At 41.7% G+C, this 15,871-nt stretch overlaps 1 protein-coding gene across 1 annotated transcript in view; it reads right to left on the bottom strand.

The window, feature by feature from the left end:
* Positions 1-368: 368 nt before the first annotated feature.
* The window catches only part of LOC150075696 (E3 ubiquitin-protein ligase RNF220-like), a 79,086-nt gene continuing 63,583 nt past the window's right edge, over positions 369-15,871 (bottom strand). The window contains exon 13 of the mRNA XM_090388835.1: positions 369-728. Within this exon, the coding sequence (XP_090244961.1) occupies positions 657-728 (72 nt within the window). The 3' untranslated portion in view covers positions 369-656. The remainder of the gene's footprint in view (positions 729-15,871) is intronic.

The raw sequence follows: 15,871 nt of genomic DNA on the forward strand, positions 1-15,871 counted from the left end.
AATGCGTCCTAATTGATCGATCAATCGGTTGATTAATTCCATCGGAGAGCAAATAATCGGACTCGTGAGAAACCAGATTGGGTTTTCGTGTTTCCAATTGCGGTAATGGCGAACTGAGGGAAGCTTGTCGCGTGCCTGTGGCACAAAGCGATTGGTCCGACTTGGTCCACGTGTGCATCCATCTCCAAACTGATTCCATCAACAACGCCCGCCACGAAACTCAAAATTGAAATTCGACAAAAAGCGTATATTTGATATACATTCTGTGCGTTTTTTTCTTTAAAATCTGACTACGTTTAAATAAAATCAGATTTTATTGTTGAAAAATAGTGGCGAGAAATGAAAACAATAAATAATGGAGGTGGTAACGTTGGGATCTGCGAAGGTCAAACGGAAATCCTGTACAGGTGAACCTCTTTGAACGGCACTGTCCTTTCGAGAAAATCTGCGCAGCCAGTCTCTGCCCTCTGTACACCACGAGACACTTTCGTTAGAAGGGAGTTTCAGCACCTTTTTCGTTTACGCCGGCATCACTCGGTTGGTGACCGACGATTGGCCCGTGACACGTAACAGGAAGCGCATCTGCACGAGGAAGTGACGCCAGTTTCATCACAGTTGCAGCTTGGGATCCGAAGAGGCGACGGAACTTTACATATTTATAAATGGATCCGGCGAAGGTCGGTGGGGGAGGTTATGGTGTCGCACTGCGGGCACAGACGCTTCGTACCCTGCAAAGAAAATGATCAATAATTGGTACATCGAATACAATCCACAGCCTTATTTATTTCTTAATAATTTCAATCTTATTCACAAAATAAAGAGAATCTTATTGATGTTGCAGCCACAGACACGATCGCATTCAATTCTGTTCGGTTAAAAGCAAGCTGAAGACATCGAAACGTTGCCGGATGTGCATCTACCCATAATTCTTCACGCTACACTGACAACGCCAGCTTACTGGCGTTGCCACAGCACCAGCATCAAATCCTCACTTCCGCGATTGCTTTCTCGGAAACCAAAATGAATTATTGCAGTGAAAAAATCAGGAAAGAAATTTTAAAAATGAAAGAAAAAGTTTTCAGAAAAATTATCGATTTGTTAAAAGAACTAGAAATCATAATTTACTTTTTTATCGCTTGAATGTTTATTACCTCGAATAGAAATGTGATAAACACAAAAGTACACTAAGGTGCAATCCTTTTTGACAAATCATAGCCCGGCCGACCGGGCTAGCCGAGTGGGTAAAGTACCTGCCCGGCAACCCAGAGGTCGCGGGTTCGATTCCCGCCTCGGGCTTGGATCAAAGTACTGCAAAAACCTTGGGAGGTGCAATATGGCCACAGAAGCCGATGCGCCAACAACTACCAAATCAAAAAAAAAAAAAAAAAATCATAGCCCTCAATCAGTATGTTGTATCACGAGTTCGCACCATAGATGAGCAGATACAAAATGATGCTGTCTGTTCACAATTTAGCGTGAGAAACGAAATATTAAACTAACTTTGAACACGGCCTGATAGTCGGCGCCATTACGAATATTTTGGACACTAAACCCTGCTGCGGTTTCCCTTGCCACTGTGTTTCGGGTGAATCCAGATTGGCCCGATGACATCGGCCAAAATATGATTAGCTCGTTCGTTCGAGAGGTTAACGTGCGTTGACCTCTCGAACGAACGAGCTGATCATCTTTTAAGGCTATAGTCAGTCAATGTAATGGCAACCGAGAGGATGACCAAATCAGCAAAACACAACAAAATATGGTTATACTGGGCTCAGGAACATTGGACAGCTCAGGATTGGTAAAACACATGCTGATCTGGCGAATTCCCGCTCTTGCTGTTTTACACTGGTGGGAGAACCGGAATATTGCGAAAACAGTGCGAGTCCATCTACCCCTCTTACAGTGTCAACAATGCAGGCTGATATGGGGACTGTCTTCGTAAGACGTATTGGGTCCCTCGACACCACTAGGGTAGCATTTGGTTACTACAGGTTACCTGGAAATTGTTTCTAACCAGCGCACGCACCCCTTTCTGGTCGCAGTGTAGCCATCTGCGAAAGAGCCTCCAACAGAATCATGCGCCATGCCACAAGACCCGAATTCGTTTCAGGAACGCGACACCGAATTTAGCTTACTGCGGTAGCCTCTACATTCAGCGACTCTCAATCCGATCAAGCGCCTGTACGACGAGGTGGAACGAGCTCTTCAGTAAAGATCCACAACAACTGTGGGAAGCAATTGAGTCTACACGGACACGCACCCCTGAGGCACATTTTCTACACCTCATTGAAACCACGACGAATCCAGGTTGTCTGAGAGATAAATGGGGATTTACTCTCTAGGAAATGGATCCGATTAAGTGGCACTTAGTGTACATGAAGAGCTAACTGCTGTTTTTGAGTTGAAGTAGGGAAAGAAGGCTGAACGTGCCACTGAATGGTGCAAGAAGATAAGAAACGAAAGGCAGCTTCATCACCATTGATAGAATATTTATTATAGGAAATTTAACGTGAATGATGGAGTTGAACCGTGACTTACAACGATCAGTTCTATCCGGTGATTGGAGAAAATCTCAATTCCCAATTGGTGTGATTCTTACCAAGGATCCGGGCTTCTTAAAGAATATAGCACGAACCGATGACAGGCAAAAAGTACAATGTCTTAAAATGAGCAGTATCTAAAGAAATTTCGGTGGTTATGGAAGGGGTGAGGACTTTAAATTTCCTAGAAGAATAATATAATGGAGTAAAGTACTCCTCAGGTTCTGTTAACCGGCGAGACAATTTTACGCTATGATGCAGAAGCATCGAGGGAAGTGTTTATCGGATTTCTCCTGAAAGTGGAGAAGTACCCCAGTTTGGTGAGATATCTCTCTTTTACAAAAGAGACATCTGACCAATCGTAGCCTAGCGTTTATCAAAAGGAATACACCATCAGCTCTACCAGCATTTTGTGGCCATTTCCAATGTCTGTACCTCGTTTAATGATTCACAGGTTTTCAACCCACCACGCTGTAAATGGGCTTCTCTTCTTACCTGGGTATCAATAAATTGGTTGGGGGGGGGGGGAGATCAGTTAAAGTGTTTCATGGCGAACAAGATTCTCGTACAACGAGATACTAAATTTACCATTTAGTTTAAAGAGGCCAATGGGAAAGAACGTGGTGTCTTGTCTATAATTTTTAGTTCCTTTTGAAAAGGACGTCACAGTCTCTTTGTATAAGATGACTGCATTTGAAATATAGCAGAAGGAAAAAGAACTGGCGAATCAAATTCGCTTGCCTTCTTCCTCTGTACTATGCTGTGCAAGAGAAGGTCGAATGATCCTCAGTTGCCTGTTATTGTTCTCCCTAGATCAGACACAGGGAAGGAACCCGATTTATTCTAAATTACCTTCCAGCCGCGTAAGGTGGAATGAATTACTCCAAGATGGAGATTTTCGTAAAATTCAGACTTCGTCTTAATTTTAGAGAAAACTTCGGGGTTTAGAAACACTTTCCGAGAGGGGGGTGGAGGGAGAGAGGAGAGAACTCGAAAAAGGAGATAAAAGGTGTATTATAACTTCATATCATCCGCGAAAGTGACATTTGCTTAAAGCCTTAAATCATTCCAAGTTTTTCTAAAATTAAGATAAAAATTTCAGTTCTGTACAACTACCACGCAGGTAACAAATGAGGCCCTAGTGGGGAACCTTGTGGGATACAATGTAAAAGAATTGAAGACTTGTCTTCCTTGCCAACTAATAAATATTAAATGGCCGCTCAAACAGATCGAACGAAGAGGAACACGACGCGTGGATAGAGGAGATGTAAACAGAATTCAATGTCATCTGGAAACAATCGATTAAAGAGCTCACCTTCTTTATCAAAATTGGTACGTGTAAAACGAAATTGGTACGTGTAAAACGAAATTGACAGTTGATGTTGACGAAGGAGGCCACCTTGTTACTATCGATGAAAGGATGATGGAATAACTGGAAAGTAATAATTAAGCGCTGAAAATGCTCGTTCACTCTCAATCATCCGCATATTAAAACTACAGCCTGGTCATAAACTATCATCCCACCATCAAAGTAATCATCACTTTTTAACAGCGCAAGGGTAAATCTCTAAAGCGGTGTTCGCTGGACAGCAGCGAGAAGGTCCACTTCACAGAACCTATTGATAACTCACCACGAGGCTTCCTTGGAATCTACTCTTTTCGATTAATCACTTGGAAACCTTTGATTTCCGCTCTTTCAAAATTGACCTTCTCCAGTCCAACTTTCCTAACAGTGAGGTAATTTTCCTTGGCGATTTTAATGTTCTTAACTCCAGCTGGCTTCCGTTTCCTATACATTCCCAGATGGTCGAGATGCTGAGGCTTTTGCAATTACTAATGACCTCACACAGATTGTTCACTTCCTTACCACAATACTAGACAATCCTTACCACACAGTCAACACTCTTGACCGTTTTCTCAAAAACGACCCTTCCAAGTACATGTACACGGTTCTCCAATGAAGTCTTTCTCCCGTGTCATTATCAGCCTCGTGTTTTTACACATTACAAGAATGCAAAATGTGATAATCTGCCAGATTTCTTTTCTTCATTTCCTGGGTTGGATTGCTGTTTCAAATCTTCTCACGTCACTGTTTATTTAGACCGTGTCTGCGAAATTATTCTTGTGGGAATGAATTCCTGTATTCCGCACTCTACCTTAAAATCTCTTCCATTATCTAAACTTTGGTTAACCAATAAATATGCTGAGGCTGATCAAGATAGGAAAGAATATCGAATTTGACTCGCATCCATATCTCCAAGTTCATTTTCAACCTGTACTAAAGCTTGCAAAAGAGTAAAGCAGTTATTAATCAGTCCAAAATAGATTTAGAACAGGCTAAGAGTAGAAAACTGGCTTCTTATCCAATCAGTAGGCGGCCATTCTGGTCTCTTGCGAAATCTATTGGCGACAACTTTTGCCCATTTCTATTCCTATCTCTCTCAAAACCCGATGGTTCTATTATCACATCAGCCGAAGATAAAGCCGAACTGCTGGTATCCTACTTTTCTTCTGATTCTTGTATTCACAGTCTTGATGAACTACGATGAAAACCTTGAGTTGGTAATCCTCCCACCATACTCCATTCAGTTCCTCTCGTGGTCCATCAAGCGATGTCAAAACAATTATGAACAGTCTTGACGCAAAGAAAGCTCCATGTTCTCATTTCTCCACTTGTTCTTTAAACCTGAGCTTAATTCTTTTCTGTGTCGGCTCTTTGCACTTTCTTATCCCAGTGATATTTTCCCTTCTGCTCAGAAATTACTCATTTCCAGCTATTTGCTAAGACAGGTGATAAATCACTCCTGGTCAATTATTATTCCATTGCACTTACTACTTTACTTTCTAAAGTAAGGGAGAAATCCATTAACCACCAACTCCTTAACTATCTAGGAATCTTCCATCTGATCTATTGATGTTGAATAAAGGGATGTTGACTGGTTGTAGCACGTGTTCAGACTGCTTTGAAAGAGGGAGCGGGAATTATAGAAGCCAATTCAGAAGAACATGGAAGTATCTGTAGAAGAGGCATGCAACAGAAACAGTACGTCTAAGAGAGAGAGAGAGTGGAAAGACTCTGTTAGAGATGAATCATTAATTAACCTAACTGCCCTAATGGAATCTAGAAGCCTGAGAGAGGTTTTGGGGGCACCGCCCCAGATGTGGGAACAATATTCCATGGTAGGGTGGATTTCGATAAGTACACGGTGAACAGCTGTTTGGAAGAAAATTAACGCCAAGAGCGAAGGAGAAAACCAAGTTTTTTTAGATGCAGAAGAAGCAATATTTGTAATGTGCTTGTGCCAAGACAGATATAAGATCTTGTTTAGAAATCGGAGTGTCACCAAAGAAAAGCATAGGAAGAGAAGAATCCTTTTTGCGAGATATAAGACAGGACTGAGTTTTAGGATTGAAATCAAAATAAGTTATGTTTTCTCCACCGGAGAATTACCAGGAGAGCAGAATTTAAGGAATTGCCTTGAATGCTGGTCTCCAGGTAATTTTCGTAGTGGATATTCGGAAATTAGAATCTATTTGTACAGGGCAAGGTTTCTCAAACTGGATGGTGGAATTCAATCTGCTGTCATCACCAGAACTATGGATAGGATTTCTGGTCGATGGAAGAAGGTCATTAAATACAAGAGGAAAAGAGTAGAAGAGAGTGAAGTTTGATGAACACCAGCATGAGTGAAGAAGTTAGGAGAGTGACAGCCAGTGAGCGCTCGCAAGTGAGCAATCAGAGAGAAAACTGGATACCCAATTACAAAAAAAACAGTTGGCAAACCGTAAGATGGAAAGTTATTTAGAAGACATTTATGCCAAACACGATCAAAAGCCTTTGAAATGTAAAGAGCAAATGAATGAGTTTCACCAAACGTTTCCCTTCAGTTTGTCCATAGATGGGTAACATAAGCCAAAATATCAACCACGGAGATCGACACTGATGGAATTCACACTAGCGACTGTTGATCTCTAGACAGAGGCGGACTGGGTCAAAAATTCTTACCGGAGAAAACTTTTAGCTGCCTCACAACAGTGTTTATGGTCATATGGTTTACAGAAATTGCACATCGGTCTGCAGCCTTCGGCCCACTGGGGTTTCTCCGGTAAGTCTTATGGCCAGTCCGCCTCTGTCTCTAGATAGTTTAATAGTTGACGGTTAACTGATTTTTTTCATTACTTTAGAAAGTGTAGAAGTAAGTGCAATGAGATGATAGTGGGACAGCAGTGATTTGCCATTCTTTTTAGAAATTGGCTGGATATGAGTATATTTCCAAATAGAAGAGAAAACACCAATGGAATAAGAAAGTGAAAAAAGGCGACAGAGAATAGGAGTAATTTCAGGAACACAAGTTTGGAGAACAAGTAGAGAAAGAAAATCAGTAACTTGATCTTCCTTTGCATCAAGATCGATCGAATCCTTTTGCGATCCTTTTGACCGAAGACTACCCCAGTATTGAAATGGTTTTTACTGGAAATGGTTTACCAAGGTCATTAATACAAGAGTTGGAAGAAAAATAGGATGCTAGCAGGTCAGCTTTATCCACGGCTGAGGTAGCAATAGAGCCATCGGGTTTTCAGAGAGATATGAATAGAAATGGGCAAAAGTTGCGGCCAATACATTTAGGAAGAGACCAGAATGCTCGACTACCATTTGGACTAGAAACAAGTTTTCTATTCTTAGCCTGATGGAAATCAAGTTTGGACTGATTAATAACTGCTTTACAATTGTTGCGAGGTTTGGTGTTGGCAGAAAATGAACCTGGATTTTAAGGTGGAGTCTGGAATTAAGGATTCCATCCCTACAAGAGTAATTTCACTGACACGATCTGAGCAAACGTTGACATCAGAAGATTTGAAAGAGTAATCCGACCAAGCAAAAGAAAATAAGAGATCTAACAGTTCATTCTATTTTGCATTTTTGTAATGTCGAGGGTGAGAATAGCCACGAGAGAAAGGCTCCATTGCAAGAGACAACATCACCAATTTGTGATCTGAGGTGCTTATTGGACCCGTCACCTCCACTTGTTGGCTGAGTGGTGTTAGGACTGTCTGGTTCTGACAGATAAACAAATAATTTGTGCGAGGTCATTAGTAATAGCAAAAGACTCAGTATTTCTAGTCACGCTTCCGTGTGACTAGAAAACGGAAGCTAGCTGGTGTTGTGAATATTAAAATCGTTAAGGAAAATGACTTCACTCTTTGGAAATTTGGACTGGAGAAAGTAAAGTCTCAAAGAGACGAAGTCAAAGAGCTCCAGGTGATTAGTGGAGTTGAGAGAACGATAGAGGCAACAAATGAATTTGACAGAATGTAGTAGAGAGATTTTAAGCCAGAGAAGATCGAAAAGAGGTGATTCCAAATTACCGCCTGTGACAGCTTGCTGATGATAGCACATTGCATTTGACCTTCCAGTTTGCGAAACCTTGTCCTGCCCAAACAAATTCAACTTCTCCAATATCCACTATCAATTCTTAAATGCTGTTGTCTATGTAATTCTCCAGTGGGGCAAAGATAACTTAGTTGATTTCAATCCTTTTAAAAGCTCGGTCAAGTCTAATAGATATCGCAAAAAGGATTCTTCTGCTCCTATGCTTATCTTTAGTGACACTCCGATTTCTATGTAAGTCCATATATCTGTATTGGGGATTACCGTGACTTCTAATCCTTCTTGGCATAAGAACGTCACAAATACTGCCTTTGCTTCTAAAAAGTGGGTTTTTTTCTTTCGCTCTCGGCGTTACTTTTCTTCCAAAAGCCGTTCACTCTGTACAAATCGCAAATCCACCCTACCATGGAATGTTTTTTTTTCCAAATATGGGGCTGTGTCCCCCCAACCCTCTCAGGGAAAAGGAGGTGATTGTCCCTCTGTATAAGGCAATGGTCAGGCCACGCCTTGAGTACTGCGTACAGGTCTGGAGGCCTCATTTTTAGGAAGGATGTAGATTTGCTTGAGCGTGTACAGAGAAGAGCAACACGATTGGTGAGGGGAATGAAGGGATCCTCTTACCAAGAGAGGCTTAAGTTCTGCAAATTGCAGTGGCTGGAGACTAGGCACCTGCGCGGTGATCTGATTGAGGTCTATAAGGCCTTGAATGGGTTGAGCACGCTGAATTCTGATGGGATCCTCCCACTTGTTCAGAATACGAACCTACGGGGACATAAGGTCAAATTAAGAAAGGATAGATGTAGAATAGATGTGCGGAAATTTGCCTTTAGCCAGCGGGTGGTTAATTGCTGGACCAAACTTCCATCTGTCGTTGTGGAAGTTGATAGGTTGAATAAATTTAAGGAGGAACTGGACAGGCAATTGGAGGGTATGGTGTGATTTTTTTTTTTTTTTTTTTTGGCTGATGCTGCATAAGCTCCTACACTTGCTTTCTTGCATCAAGTGCCACTACTACTACTACTACTACTACTACTAGATTCCATTCAAATAGGAAATAGGTAAAATAATGAATAATCTCTAACAGAGTCACTGCAATCTCTCTCTGACTCATGGACGTTCTGTTACTGTTGCATTCCTTTTCTGTAGATACTTCCATGGCCACTGTTCTTCTAACTGGCTTCTATAATTCCCGCTCTCTTGTAAAGCGCACAGAATACATGCTGCATTTAGACAACTTCCTTTTACTGTCCAATTTCTAACTCACAGAACCAACTTTTCTTTTTCCTAATTTATTCATTCAACTTCCTTTTTCCGGAACAGCCTCCTTTCATACGTATTTCCAGATAATTATAGAAATTTAAGTGTTAGATGAACAAGTATCTTCTTTTATCTTTTAGCTCTATAATACTTAGTATCTGCATGGTAGTAAGTGTTAAAGGTTCTAGTACCTTTCCTGTTTGGGTCGTTTTTATTCAAAACAAAAACAAAAAAGGTTCCCCATGTACTCCCCCCCTTGTTATTATGAATGAAAATTAAGATAGCAGGGTCCGAACTTCGATCCGAGGAATTGTAATTTGAGACAACCTCCTCTAACCCCTGTTCCACCTTCGTATCTTTCCTTTTTTCCCCCCTGTGATAAACTTTCCACCAATCATGAGTGGCGTGTATCAAATTTTGTATTAAAACCTTGGTGTAAGTTAAACTTGTTTTTCCTTTCAGGTATTTTGTGATCTCGTTCTAGTAGTAATCAGCCGTTGCTGAACAGAGAAGAAATGACGAAATAATCTTTCTCATCTTTTAATGCTAGGTTTTTAAAACACACCTAAGAGTGTCACTAGTGTCGCTATTCCTAAATTGATGTGTTTGCGTGTTGCATGTTATTCGATCTCCTGGTGTATCCGGTGTGCTATATTTAATTCAGTTGTTGCGAAGAATTTGTTGGTAAGTTATTCCCTAACTTGTTATAAATTTTAACAAACTTTGTAAGCTATTCATATCAGTTTAGTACCATCATAATATCGTTAGGCCTAATTGAGCAGTTGCCGAATGCCTCATTACGTCACTATTGTTTAAGGATTTTTGAACTAAGCCTTACTGATTTATTGCGTTAGTTCTGTTTTGTTTAAATAGCTTGGAATAATGTCTTATTTTTAGGCATTTGCGCTCATAGTGTCTGTTTCCTGAGTAAAAAGTATTTCTTTGTATAGACAAATATCTAAATCCTACTTTGAGTTCAATTTAACTTAAAGTGGGATTTAGACAGCGCCCCCTGCAACTTAGAGGCAAAGTGTAGAAGAGAGTTAAAATTAAATAATGCAACCTGAAAGTCGTATCGTCTCTAAAACGACACAGGAATGCGTCACCAGAGCCCTGAGGCCATCGTTAAATGCTGTGCATGTAGCCATAATTTTTGTACAGCTTGCCTTTGTCCATCATTTAAGAAATTAAATAAATAAAGGCGACTAAAATGGTCTTGTGATATTTGTCGTGACAGCGCTAGAACCAACCAAAAACCTGAACTGTCAACTAAAGAAATAATATCTGCAGGAGAGAAAAGAAGGTCCAGCTACCCAGGAAAATCAGGCGAGTGGAGGAATAACTGGGAGACATCTCTCAAAAGGAAAACACGACCACAGCAGATAACTCTATTGTGAATCCTGATCAAGGCAATGGCGATAAGAGCAACCAACCGATCTATGGAGGCAGTTTGCCGTCCCAGGGTGGTTTCTTTTTTGTGGAATAAACAGATAATAATAATATAAGAGAATAGGAGAGTACTTGGACACACTGAAGCAGAACCTCCTTGCACTCAGCAGGGGACTATGCCGACACAAAGAGTTCCCAGAGGAAAATAAACAGCTGAATCTTCGATTAAGACCAAAGACACTTCTACAGGAGTACCGGAGAAGACGAGAGTGGACCACCCGAGAAGGAGACGATTGAGAACTTCTGGAGAAACATATGGAGCAGGAAGTAAGAAAACAGCCGAGCTCCCTGGATAGAAGTAGAACGCAAAAAAGCCAAAGAATCTACAAGAGTTGAATGTGAGGAGATTCGGGAAGAAGTAAAACAGACGATCGAGTATTCTCACAACTGGCGAACTCCAGGAATAGATAACGTCCACAACTACTGGTACAAAAAGCTCACTTGCACACAGAAGCACCTGACAGAGCAGTTCACCCGAATGATAAGGCACCCAGAGACAATCCCGAAGTTTCACAGACATTCTCTCAGATATGCCATACAAGCTGTACTTGCTACCTGGGAGTCTAAAACGCTGATGGAACTGATATTCGGGTGACACTCAAGTCAAGTGGACCCAATTTCGGCGAAGTCCGGACGGTCTGTGACAGCCAAATCCTCTGCTTGCACCTTCACGATGGTGGGACTGTTAGTAATCCTGGGTATAATCCCCATGCACAAGTCCATGGTGGGTGACCACCCAGGTGTGAACAAACGTAAGCAGGGGTCGAGGTGTGGCGCCCACACCAAATGGAGGAACGCCGCCCCTCTATGTTACCAGGCAGTACTAGGTGGAAGATGACTCTCATCAACCGGTGAAATACCACCACTTTGCTTATTGGAGGCTTGAAGTGGTGGAACACATGTTTAGTCTCTAGAGCTAAGTTCCGGTCAACCCTTCCCTATCTCTTCCATCATGCAGTATGATTGATGACTTTTGAGGTTATGATGAACATCGTGGCGAGATCCAATATTCCATACATTTCGAGGGTACAGCTCTAAAACGGTGTTCGCAGGCCGGCCGCTAGTCAGTACACCGGACCGGACCTATTGGTAACTCTCTAGGAGGCTTCCGGATCAGCTAGTGTATAATCTTGCTACCTCTACTCTGCCAGATAGTGACTGGAGGGAGTCCGAGTAGTGTGTATGCGGGGAGCATTGTCGAGGCCACGTTATGTCAAGGATCTGGGTATATTCTTACCACATGTACGCCATATCCAAAAATTTCATTACTTCATACAGCATGTCCCATCCACTTTTTCTTACTATTGAATACACCATGAATTAGCATTAGCATTAGCATTAGTAGAGGCATATGATGCAAGAAAGCAAGCTTATTCAGCATCAGCCAAAAAAAAAAAAAAAAAAACCCACTCCCATTTCACCCCTCCGTTCGTTCGAAATACCTGTCCAGTTGAGCTTTAAATTTGTTTAGGCTATCAACTTCAACAACAAGTGATGGAAGTCGGTTACACCAACCAACCACCCGCTGGCCAAAGGCAAATTTCCGCACATCTATCCGACATCCGTCCTTCCTCAATTCGTATTTATGCCCTCTGAGGTGATTATTCTGAGCAAGATGAAGAATCCCATTGGCATTGAGCATGCTCAAACCATTCAAAGCCTTATACACCTCTATCAGATCACCTCGCCGGTGCCTAGTCTCCAGACTCTGCAATTTGCAAAACTTAAGCCTTTCTTCGTAAGAGCAACCCTTTGTTCCATTCACTAATCTTGTTGCCCTTTTCTGTACCCGTTCCAGCAGCTCTACATCTTTCTTGAAATGAGGCCTCCAGACCTGTATACAGTACTCAAGATGTGGCCTAACCATTGCCTTATACAAGGGAATAATCACCTCCTTATCCCTGCTAGAAAAATTCCTGTATATCATTGACAAGACACCATGAGCTACTCTTGCAGCTCGTCTGCACTGCTCAGAGAACTTCATATCTGCCTGCACAATAACCCCCAGGTCCTTTTCATTCTCCACCACTGTCAGTGTAGTACCGCAGAGTTGATACGTTGCTCTGGGGTTACTGCTTCCCATATGTAGTACTTTACATTTGTCAATGTTAAACTTCATTTGCCACCTCTCAGCCCATCTGTTCAACCTTTCCAGATCCTGTTGCAGCAGCATAGCGTCAGTAGTGTCCTTAACGACCCTGCCAACCTTTGTATCATCTGCAAACTTGGACATTAAACTTGATATCCCATCATCAATATCATTCATAAACACCGAAAACAACAACGGACCCAACACTGAACCTTGAGGAACTCCACTAATAACATTAGTCCACGTTGAGCAATGTCCATTGATTACCACTCTCTGTCTTCTGCCACTCAACCATCCCCTTATCCATAGCAGCAATTTGCCTCCAATGCCACACTGCTCCAATTTGTGCAGCAGTCTTCCATGTGCAACAGTATCAAAAGCCTTTCTAAGATCCAAATATATAATATCAAAGTTATTCCCTGCATCCAGTTCTTTTGTGACTACATCATAGTATCCAATCAAATTGGTCAGGCAAGACCTGCCCTTAACAAAACCATGCTGCGTCTGAGCTATAACTGAATTCTTGTCTAGATGATCCTGCAGTGCTTCTTTAACCAGTGCCTCCATTAATTTACCTGGAACAGAAGTTAAACTAACAGGTCTATAATTACTTGTGTCAGCCTTTGATCCTCCTTTGTGAATTGGGGTTACATTTGCACATCTCCAGTCTATGGGTACCTCCCCTGAGTCCAAAGAAGCTCTCATAATTATGGCTAGGGGTTTGCATACTTCCTTTGCTGCCTCCTTTAATATAACTGGATAGATCCCATCCACCCCAGGTGCCTTTTGTCAAACTAATAGAGCAAGCTTATCTGCGAAAAGATCTAAACCTCCCAAGCACTTCCTAATTCATTTCACAAATATACGTGGTCTCAATTCTAATCTCAACATTGTCCACTTCCACTTCCAATCTGCCAAACCCCATGTACTTTTTCTGACAGAATCTCAGTTACCGGTTGATTCAACTACTGCTCATCTCAGATGCCCAAATTATTCGCTGTATGATTCCTTTCGCCTCAAAGGTGGTACTTGTGCATATGTCCGTTCTGATATTCCCTGTCAGAGTCTTGGCAATTTGGAATCTCCTCTCTTTGATCTTCTCTGGCTTAAAATCTCTCTACCTCATTGTGTCAAATTCATCTGTTGTCTCTACCGTTCTCCCAACTCGACTAATCACTTGGAGCTCTTTGACTTCCTCTCGTTGCAACTTGACTTTCTCCAGTCCAACTCTCCTAACAGTGAGGTAATTTTCCTTGGTGATTTTAATGTTCACAACCCCAGCTGGCTTCCGTTTTCTAGTCACACCGACCCAGCAGGTCGAGATGCTGAGGCTTTTGCAATTACTAATGACCTCCTAGCACAGATTGTTCATTTACCTACAAGAATACCGGACAATCGTAATCATACAGCCAATACGCTTGATCTTTTTCTCACAAACAACCCTTCTAAGTACACGGTCGAAGTGAGAGCTCCTTTAGGCACTTCAGATCACAACTTGGTGATTGTCTCTTCTCCAATGGAACCTTTATCTCATGGCTATTCCCAACCTCGTGTTGTTTGGCATTACAAGAATGCAAAATGGGATGACCTGCGAGACTTCTTTTCTTCTTTTCCTTGGTCGGATTACTGTTTCAAAAGTTCTGATGTCAACGTTTGCTCAGATCGTGTCAGTGAAATTATTCTTGCAGGAATCTCGTTCTTTATCTAAACCTTGGTTTTCCAATAAATGTGCTAAGGCTGTCCAAGAGAAGAATGTTGCATATCGTAATTGGCTTGTTTCTAATTCTTCAGTTTCATTTTCTGCCTACACCAAAGCTCGCAACAATTGTAAAGCAGTTATTAATCAGTCGAAACTAGAGTTTGAACAGGCTAAGAGTAGAAAACTTGCTTCTTGCCCTAATTGTAGCCGAGCATTCTTGTCTCTTGCCAAAGCTATTGGCCGCAACTTTTGCCCATCTCTGCTCCCACCTCTGTCCAAACCAGATGGTTCTGTTGTTACTTCAGCCAAGGATAAAGCTGACCTGCTAGCATCCCATTTTTCTTCCAGCTCATGTATTAATGATCTTGGTAAAACACCTCCCACCATTCCCACACACTCCATTCAATGCCTCCTGTGGTCTTCCGTCAAAAGGATATCAGAAGGATTTTGATGAATCTTGATGCTAAGAAAGCTCCAGGTCCCGATGGTATTTCTCCACTTGTTCTCAAAACCTGTGCTCCTGAACTTACTCCTATTCTTTGCCGCCTTTTTTCACTTTCTTATTCTAAAGGTGTTTTTCCTTCTGCTTGGAAATTTGCTCATATCCAGCCAGTTCCTAAAAAGGGTGACAAATCCCTCCCATCCAATTATCGTCCCATTGCAATTACTTCTACTCTTTCTAAAGTAATGGAGAAATCAATTAACCGCCAACTCTTAAACTACCTAGAAACCTTCCGTCTGATCAACGATCGCCAGTATGGATTCCGTCAGTGTCGATCCAATGGTGATATTCTGGCTTATGTTACCCATTTATGGACTAATTCAATGGAAAGGTTCGGTGAAACACAAGTAGTTGCTCTTGACATCTCAAAGGCTTTTGATCGTGTTTGGCATAAAGGTCTTCTAAACAAGCTTCCATCTTATGGTTTGCCAACTGTTTTTAGTAATTGGTTATCCAGTTTTCTCTCTGATCGCTCACTGAGGGTGATGGCTGATGGCTCTCTGTCTTCTAACTTCTCCACTAATGCCGGTACCCCCCAAGGTTCAATTCTTTCCCCCACTCTTTTCCTCTTGTATATCAATGACCTTCTTCCATTGAGTGGAAATCCTATCCATAGTTTTGCCGATGAAAGCACATTGCATTCAACTTTCCATTTTGAGAAACCTTGTCCTGCTCAATCAGCTTCAACTTCTCGAAAATCTGCTACCAATTCGTTAAATGCCGATCTTCAGGTAATTCTCCAGTGGGGCAAAGACAACTTAGTTGATTTCAACTCTTCTAAAACTCAGTCTTGTCTTATATCTCGCAAAAAGGATTGTTCTGCTCCTATGCTTATCTTTAGTGACACTCCAATTTCTAGGCAAAAGGATATATCTCTTTTGGGGATTACCCTGACTTCTAATCTCTCTTGGCACAAGCACATTACAAATATTGCTTCCTCTGCATC

This window comes from Mastigoproctus giganteus, chromosome 14, assembly GCF_048544385.1.
Source record: "Mastigoproctus giganteus isolate SK-2022 chromosome 14, ASM4854438v1, whole genome shotgun sequence".
Taxonomy (NCBI): Eukaryota; Metazoa; Arthropoda; class Arachnida; order Uropygi; family Thelyphonidae; genus Mastigoproctus; species Mastigoproctus giganteus.